At 39.0% G+C, this 9629-nt stretch overlaps 1 protein-coding gene across 10 annotated transcripts in view; it reads right to left on the bottom strand.

Moving 5' to 3' along the window:
- Positions 1–365: 365 nt before the first annotated feature.
- Positions 366–9629, bottom strand: part of CEP63 (centrosomal protein 63) — a 42141-nt gene continuing 32877 nt past the window's right edge. For 9 of the 10 annotated variants that reach the window (XM_089509373.1, XM_089509372.1, XM_089509371.1 and 6 more), the window contains 5 exons: positions 6270–6467; positions 5339–5404; positions 2291–2496; positions 1494–1782; positions 366–858 (listed from right to left, as the gene is read on the bottom strand). In XM_089509373.1, the coding sequence (XP_089365499.1) occupies positions 700–858; positions 1494–1782; positions 2291–2496; positions 5339–5404; positions 6270–6467 (918 nt within the window). In that variant the 3' untranslated portion in view covers positions 366–699. The remainder of the gene's footprint in view (positions 859–1493; positions 1783–2290; positions 2497–5338; positions 5405–6269; positions 6468–9629) is intronic. The other variant, XM_089509376.1, reaches the window with a different exon arrangement.

The following is a 9629-nucleotide window of genomic DNA, read 5'->3' as shown; positions in this document are numbered from 1 at the left end:
ATCCTTAGTTTGTCCACTGATACTAGCTCATTCAGTTTAATTTTCCAATCTTCTATTAAGGGAGCCTTCTTTTTCCCCCCAGTGTTTTGCGTAGATTATGTGTGCAGCCGTAATCATGTACAGTAATACATTTATTTCTTCTTGATTGAAATTGTCTTGTAGTTCATCTGTTTATTAAGAATAAATTTATTGGTTGGCCCCATAAAGTTATCACTGTTTTGTGGATTTGGGGTGTTACTGTATTTCTCACACCAGTTAATCAATAGGTTCTGTGGAATAAACAGTAAACAGTTTTTAAAGGAGAAAGTAATATACCAAAATGGTATAAAACATGTTTTATAGAGATATAAAAAGAGGATAACAGGTATATTTCTCATTTTATTTCTTTACATACATTCATAAAATAAACTTTACATTCTTCATACAGCTGGCAACATCATTCCCTTCTGAAGGTCACTGCATACTCAGAGATTGCAGGATGCATTTAAGGCCAATAAGGCTTTCGGTAGTAGTGCAATTACTGCTATGTTTCACTCCAAACTTCATTATAATTTCACTATCACTGAAAATTTGAGACAAAGAAAGAGGGAGCCCCCTAACTAGCTCCTCAGGGCTCCATGGAAGATAACTACCTCCTGTCCTTTGTTTCAAGCAGCTTAAATTAAGTGAGCTCTCCAGTCCATGGACCTCGAAGCAATGTCACTTTTGGTGTGCAAACTGTTGCACTGTTTTTTCACTCTCCCTTTTCAGTTCCTCAATATGTGCATCTAAGCGTTCCAAGATATGGTGAGATCTTTTTTCTTCTTCTTCCAAAAACTTGGCAGCAATCGCACCAAGGTTTGCGATAGGCAGTGGGCTCTAAAAAGAAAATATATATTGAACAGGACTCTGGAACTAAGAATGTCTCACCTAATTCTGTTTTACTATTAATCAGTGACAAAGAAACACTAGACAACACAAGTTTAAGCTATACTAACAAAAATCTACAAAGCAAAGCATCTTTCAGCATTTAATGCAAATGATGTAAAGCCGAAATGAAAACTATTGCCAATGTAGCTCCAACCAGAATTCATTTTTCCTCCAAACTAAAGTCAAATGCTATTGCTGCATACCAAATGCATAACTGTTGTGTGAATGGCTACATTATCTTCAGGCTTGTGAAAGTAGAAAAGACAGGTGGGAGTGGAAGAGAAGGCTGCCAGCTCTATGCTGTCTTTTCTCAAATGCATGGCTTTGTGGTAGAGGGGTATCCTCAGAGCCAAATCATTCTGGGAGGGATGGCTGGGGTTATTGCCCCAGAGCAGGCAGTTGTCTAAGATATCCCGCCCCTCAATCACCAGGTGTCAAATCAGAGAAGCCATACAGTCATCAACTGAAAGGAGGTTTTGTGGACCTGAATGATGAAAACTTTTCAAACAGGTTACTCAAGTAAAAACACCAATCCTAACATATGTTGATATCAGATGGTACATTCTTTATTTTATTATGCTTACCAGAGGCAAAAATTCATTATCACAGTCGCTTGCTGCATCGTACATAAACTTCTTGTTTCCATGTATCAAGGGATCTGATCTCACAAGGGGACTACAGGATATAGATTCCACAGAGTGGCTCCTGGCGATCGGAGGTGACAGTTCAGTAGCTGTACTAGAAAGAGAGGCTCTGGCCGACAATTGTTGCATCTTCTGGATTTCCTCTCCATAGTGCTGAACAGCTTTGTCAAATCTAGCCTGGAGAGCTCGCAGTTCTTCATCATGCTTGCACTGCAGCTCTTGCATTTTTCTGGACAATGACCAGAAACAGCAAATTAGACCATAAAACACAAGCTCTTTTCAAATGCAAATATCAAACAATATCTGGAAAGCCAACACAACAAACTGGCTGTTTTCTGTGGTCTGCACATGTCCCAAGCAAAAATATAAAGACACACTGTCCACAAAAAATTCAAGGGATAAACCTGGTATGGCCACTATCCATACACGTATAAGCTGTATTTCAAGTGCCTCCATCATTTTAAACTATCCATCAGAAGCAAGCATTCCTTTTCAATGAGCCTTCTAATCTGCTTTGACAACCCCAGCAGCAGCAAATGAGTATTAAAGCAGACCTCACCTACTGTCAAAGAATAACCATCAGTGAAATGCTTAGAGATAATAAAGGAATCAAAGTGTTTTAGAATGCATCAGCATTTCTTGGTATTTTAAGCCAGTAGTCCCATAAGCTAAATATCTGTCTAGTTACTGACCTTTCAGAAAGTTGCCTCAGTTTCCAAAGCTAGGTACATTCTTACCTGCTCTCTGTATTCTTTATCTCAATCACTTGATGTTGCATCTCCTGCACAATACTCTCATATTTGTCCTGAGGGATTTGAGATGAGGTTTCCAAAACAGTTCTACTTTCTGCTAGTTCCTTCTGTAGTTGCTGCTTCTCAGACTCCACTTTATTTAGGGCCTTGATATAACTTTCCTGGAGTTCTGCTAAAGGGATGTTTTTTACCTTAATGTCAGAAATGTTTTAGTTAGTAGTGCCTTGTTCTGTTCATAAGTCCAAATCTCCCTAAAATTTGTTCTGTATTGCAGATTGAAGTAGCAAAATTTCCAAACCTCTTACTAGGAAAAAAAACCCACCAGAGGATAAATCAATCACAAAATTTCTGAACCAGTCCTACATCTAGACAGACTGAACCAATCAAAACCTACAGAGGTACTTCTTCATTCGTCTCAATCGGGGGTGAACTTCAAGACTTTTTTGTGATCACTTAAATGTCAGTCACATTAAATGTGTTCCTGCTATAAAGTACACGATTTACACCCAAGCCAATGGGATTGCCTGCTTACAGTTGGGTATACCCCAAACCTCCTGACATTCTATTCATTTGAAAATTGCTGTATGATTAATAATAATTAATAATTTGTTTTATTTATATACCGCTATTCCAAAGATCATAGCGGTAAACAGCAAGTAAGCTAATTAGGAAGTAAGCTAATTTGCCCCCAACAGTCTGGGTACTCAATTTTAGCGACCTCGGAAGGATGCAAGCCTGAGTCGAGCTTGGGCCCTTTTGCTGGTCTTGAACTCGCAACCTTGTGGTTTTGAGTGCATGGCTGCAGTACAGGCATTTAACCACTGCGCCACCAGGGCTCCTTAATGTATCTGAGAGCTGAAGAGAAAAGCTTAAATAACCAGCTGGGACTGACCCTTCTACAAAAATGAATCTAAAATCCTATTACAAACAAAACCAATCACATGTAGAAATACTAATCAAAACTTAACCAATGTATGCTCTGAAGCTTTGAGCAAACGCATTCACTTTTGAAATGCCATGTTTTTAGTCAGGATTCATGGATAAATTTGTAAAGCAATGTAACCCAGCCAGCTAGGCTCTTCCCCATCTCCCTTCCTCGCCTCTTATAATTATCATATATTTTTCACGTTAAGATTTCATAATGCAAAGTCTATGGTCACTGCACCCAAATATGAAACACATGTGGACTATAAAGGAGAACCATAGAGAACACTCCCATATACATGGAGGCTGTGTCAACAAGACTCCCTCCCCCCTCTATCCAGTGACAGAAAGGGCTGATGGATTTGTGAGTTTCCTCCTAGGTCCCCTCACCAGGTGAATAAATGAGCTCTCAAACTAGAAATTCTGCTTAGCCAACTGAATTTCAAAAGTCTAAACAGATCCCATGTTCAAATAATTACTAATGTAGGACAATTCTATCTGCTACAACTGTTGTGAAAAAAGTCCTACTAGTTCAGCAATATGAATCCAGGGAAATCCATGTTTATTGAAGTCTAATTGTAACACTGTTCCAATTACTGAGAAAAACTGTTAAGATGCACCTAATCCATGTGATCAAAAATTGTCACCAAGGCTGGACAGTATTTTCATAACAATGTTGCTGGCTACACATGATCTATATCATTGTGTGTAGCAGTTCAACTGAACTGCAGTGTCAATAGGCTCTGCATGCCACTCCTTTTAAAAATATTTCATTATACTATTCTTCACTAAATTTCAGTAAGATTACTTGCACTGACACCTAGTGGTCAGAGAAAAAGAAAATAATTATATTGCAATCTATCTTTTTTATCCCTAACTTTATTTAGGATGCTTTTGCAACATTTCTTGTTATTGTTGTGTGCCTTTAAATTGTTTCTGACTTACGGCTCCCTTATGGTGAACCTATCATGGGTTTTTCTTGGCAAGATTTGTTCAGAGGAGGTTTGCCATTGTCTTCCCAGACTTCTGACATAGCCACTCTTCAATTTGTTATTTTAAGTATGTTTTAATTATGAATTGTTTAATTGTATTTTTAGGGCGGCGGGATACTGGGATGCGGGACTGTATGTTTAAATCTGTAAGCCACCCCGGTTGTGTTACACAGAGAGGTGGGATATAAATAATAATAATTATTATTGTTGTTGTTGTTGTTGTTATTCCTTGAGGCTGAGAGCATGTGATTTGCCCAAGGTCACCCACTGGATTTCAGGGCCAAGCTGAGAATCAAACCTTGGTCTCCAGAGCCCTAGTCCAGTACTCAAACCATTACCATGCTGGCTTGCATAAACGCAAATACAGTGTGCCCTTGCCTTACACAGGGATCAATTCCGGACCCCTCCACATAAGGCAAATAACACGTACACTCGAGCCCCATGGAAAATAATGGGGCTCATGCATGATGCAAGCGCTATTCAACTTCTTTCGTGCAGCTTTCAGTGTAAGCTTAAAAGGCACCTGCGTATCACGCGGGCGCACTGTACAGTCAGCCCTCCACATCTGCAGCTTTAATTTCTGTGGATTTGATTATTCATAGAATTGATTAATATGTTCTCTCTAGGAATCTCTAGTTCCTTCAATGCAACTCTATGGTCAACTCACTGGTGGACCTACAGATTCCTAGAGAGAGTACTTCTCTAGACATTTATAGGCCATCCAGCACAATTCTATGGTCAACTTCTAGCAGAACTGAAGTACTGGAGAATCTAGAGTTTCCTAGAGAGATGTTGTCTCAGTCAAAAAAAAACAAAAACAAACAAACAAAAACAAAAAACAGTGTTTTGTCATTTGCAGTTTTTCCACTTTCATAGGGGTCTTGCAGTCTGAACCCCAGCAAATGTGGAGGGCCCACTGTAATTGCATTTAAATCCCACAAACCCTTGAAATTTAAACACAAACATACAGCAACTTAACATATCAGTTTCAGTAGAAAATTATACCTCATTTCAATTTTATACATTTGCAAGCGTAAATCACAGAAACAAGCATCGTTCAGAGACAACACAGAATACATAGTAATGGAAATATACCCATCCCCATGTTAGACTTTACCTTTTGCAGCATTTCTGAGAGGTGCTGATTTTCTTGTTTGAGCATTTCCAACTGAGCAACGATAGCCTTGAGTAACAGATTTTTAAAAAGTTATCAACTGATTTTTCTAATCATTAATATAGAACAGATGCAGGGACCATATAGCCCTTTGGATACACAACTCTCTACAAAAGCCTGTGCTGCTTAGCCTGAAAATCAGTCTAAATGTGAAAATCCCAACTTTCATCCCAGCATGTTTGTAACCCTCACAGTTGAATGTGAAATATATGTTACTGACAATACCAAGGGGTCTGAATCAAACAAGTAAGCAAGCAAGCAAACAAACAAAAGTAGTAATGCATCATTTATCTTAATTCCAGGGTTTGCAATCATATACATCAAAACATTTGGACAAAGACTGATCGGAACAAAATTCCCAAAGAAAATGGAGAAAAGTAACTAAACTCTGGGTTTAAATCTTAGAGGGAATGAATAGTATTATTTATTATTTGCTGAAACACAGTTTTTTCTCTCTTTGTTGATTACCTTATAAGAGGAGCTATAAATGGTAAAAGGGCAAAAGAATAATAAGTTAAGCTTTGTGCATTGTAAAAACCATTAAATAACTTGGAGCCTAAAAGACCAAGATCAACAAAATATGAAAGCAAGTCTTAAAAGAACAGGAACTGTATATAGGGAAGGAAATAAGCTATCTCTAGAAAAGGAACTCTGGAGGGTACAGCTATCTCTTTAGTTTACTTATTCTTTTCATACATGGGTAATAGAGGGGAAAGTCCGCAAAATGTAGTCAATATTTTTTTAAGTGAGTAAACTGTGTTGTATAAAGAGAAATCAAGTAACATAAATAATGTATTAAAGCTACAGAAGATAATGAGAATTTGAAAATATGTAAGAAATCTTATATTTTTAATCATCATCATCATCATTTTACCCTGTGTTCCACTGCCTTTTGCTCTGCTTTTTCAATTTCTGTTCTTAGCTGTTGCTCCAAACCCAAGGTAGACCCACTAGATGAGGCAATTGTGATGTCACGCTGGTGCAGTTCCTTGGTTAGTTGGGTAACCTCCTGTTTCATTCCCTCCAACTCAGAGTTATGGCTTCGTTCCTTATGTAATAGTTGCTCCTTCAGCTGGAGAGGAACATATTTGAATTTGCAAGGTTAACACTTCAGTGATGATCAGACAGGAACTTGGATGTATTTTCATGTAGGCTGATACAAGGCTCTCTGGAAGCCCCTGTCCTCATGACTGGATCCTTCTTTGCAGCAGAATGCATTTAGTGCAAATAACAATAATACTTCCAACCGGCCTTAGTGTACAGATTTTTATCTCCTGCATTCTGGGAAGGTTGTGGTCAGTTGAATCATTGTCATTCATATGAAATGGCATGTTCACTACTAATGGACTGGCACGCTGACATTTTTAATGTCATATCCTGACATTTTTAACAGAAGCTATATCACCACTATCAGCCTTCCACTAATTTCTGTCAAACAAAAAAGTGCAAATAGACACCATATTGATGAAATGCTCACATTTCTAAAATTCCATGAGTTAGGCACAAAATGAGCACCAGCATTAAAAGAACATAATAGGATTCGCTCCTTAAAGTGCACAGAGAAATATCAGTGCAACAGACAATGGCTTTTCAAATTATGCTTGGATTCTGGGTAAGTGTGCCATGAGCCCTAAAAATCTTAATACATCAAAGAGTTCTGTGGCACCTTAAGAACTAGCAAAAGGAGATTTTCTGGACCATAGCTTACTTTGTCAGTACAACCATATGTACTCTGTCCATGTCCGGGGGGGGGGGGGTACTGGAAATACTCCATGTATTTGATGAAGTGGCCTACAATCTAGGAAAACAAGGGTTCTATGTATTTGATCCTTGATGGCAAGGAAAGGAAAGCTCCACTGGTCTAAACAACCTCTTCCTCCCTGGATTTCTACACACCACCTCCTCCATGCTTACTAAGCAAGTTCTATAATCTCTAAGGAAAAGCTACCCTATACTTAGAACATTGCCAGAATACTCCAGAAGAATTTTCAGACTTTAAGAACTGAGGAAAATGAGTACTATTTATAAGCTTTATATTAATAGGAGCTGCAAAGAAAGCAAGATATTTACTGGAGTAGCATTTACAGTTGTAGCAGAAAAACACAGGCCTGGTTTAGCCATAATGGGCTGTTACCCATGCTGGTTTATATAAATTTTGGAATCAATGATAACCCTTGGATGACCCCTGGCCAGACTCCTAGGCTGTCCGCCATTACTGGCAAAGCGAGAGGACATGTGCACCTCCCCTGAGGGGAGCAGCCACATTAACATCTTAGAAGGTCTGGGAAGTCGCATGAAGGGATTATCTTGAGTCAGGAAGAGTGAAATGTTTGCCCTCCCTGAAGCTATCACCCCCTCCTCAAGTCTGTTGTCCGAACAACTTAAGTCAGTGATATTATCAGATCCAGACATCCAGGTGAAAGAAAGCAATTAAACGCCTTTGTTCCAATCACCAAAACTCTCTGCCCTCAGGCGAGATTTCGCCCTTAAAAGGTCCCAACTTTGGCTGCTCAGCGCGCCATCCCAAAGATCTACTTACTCCACGTCAGTCAGACCTCTGTTCTGGTAGCCGGCATTTCTGCTCAAACCCAGGTTGCGGAGCAGACTTGTCTCACTGTCCCACATCCCATTCGCTTCCCGGAGGAAGACTACATCTTGGTGAGTATACCATTAGCAAAGCCTAAACATCTTTTCCACAATTCCAACCTACCTTCCTGAGCCTTGAATGTGTGTGTGAGTGTGTGCATTGTGTGTGTTCCCCCTGTTTTCAATAAAGTAGACATTTAGTTATTGCAATCTGTCTCAGCTTCAGTTATTGGGAGGCCCTGGTCTACTCCGTATACATATCGGGAGACGATCTCGGTGGGCTCTTGTAGCCAGCCCCCTCTTGCAATATTTGGACTAATAACAACATAATAAAATTCCCCTACGGACCCTTGGCTACAGGGCTACTCCAGGAGGTTTGCTGAGAATGAACAAGGAAAGGCTCAATCATTTTGTCCTTCCCCTGTACCTCTACCTACAGAGATGTCTTGTTTCTTCTGCCAGTTTCCTGTAACACCTAGAAACTGGTTTCTGAAATCAGTAGCTTTCATATAAAACTTTCATGTATTCCTTTCACATGTTGAAGTCAAACATGTGAAAGGAAGGGAAGGGAGAGACTGCCTGAACTCATAGCTTGTTGACACGCCAGCAAGCCAGTTTGTTAGTGCAGTTCTGTGCATGAATGAACTCCATCTACATTATCATCATCTTACTTCTCATATTCAGAGGTTATGGTAAAACATATTTTATGTTACCCATGATTTGTTGCTTTAGCCCTGAATTTATGACAGATGGCCCAGAGTTCTCAAGTTTCCCCATTTCTAGTTTGTTTCTCTCTGATTCCCCTTTGTCAGTTCACACTTCAGCTTAGGTAGTTGGGGAAACATGTCAGGAACGAGCCATGCCTCTGAGTTTGGACATAATAAAAATGATGGTTTAAAAAACACTCCAGCCCAAACTTGGTGGGCTTTGTGATTGGGTAACAAACCATGATTTGTTTGCAGGAAAAGGATTCTGATGGAACAATAGTCCAAACTCCAACAGTCAACCTGGCTTACTGTTATATGCAAATCTGGGCACGGAGTACAAACATTTCCATAAAAAATCAGAAAACTACTAGTATTTCATTCTCCCAAATAATTGTGTCATTGAAATCCTGACCACCTATTTGGCAACAGCATCTGACTTAAAGACCCACAAAAGAATTTAAGGTAGTGGAAGAGAAATTTATCACTTATGAAAAAGTAGATATAATTTCTGTTGCTTTATTACTTTCCTTAAACTTGCACCAGTTCAAAAATCTGCTCATGTCTCTTGTGTACAGAACCCCCAAACTATTCAGCTTCTCTAACAGACCTGGTGGGAATTGAAAGAAAAAGCTGTTTCTCTTCTAATGCCAATGCTTAGTTAAAGCCAACCCACTGCTCTTTGTATTCAATTGTTATTCTGGAAAGCTCTAAATTTTGCAGATTTTTAAATACATATATTCAATACAGGAAGTACCTTTAATTTCAGTGGACAATATTTTCGATTGGATGGAGAGGATTAGAGCCCAAGATACAAAGCATGTCTATGTAATTATTATTATTATTATTATTATTATTATTATTTATTTATTTATATTTCCCGCTTCTCCCTTCGGATCGATCGATGTACTCTTTGGTTCACTTTGTATCTTTAGTAATCCAAT

Source organism: Sceloporus occidentalis, unplaced genomic scaffold (assembly GCF_023333645.1).
Source record: "Sceloporus occidentalis isolate IW3139 unplaced genomic scaffold, rSceOcc1.0.p SCAF_2, whole genome shotgun sequence".
Classification (NCBI taxonomy): Eukaryota; Metazoa; Chordata; class Lepidosauria; order Squamata; family Phrynosomatidae; genus Sceloporus; species Sceloporus occidentalis.
Note: the sequence above shows the minus strand (reverse complement) of the source record. Positions and strands in the feature narration are given on the sequence as shown.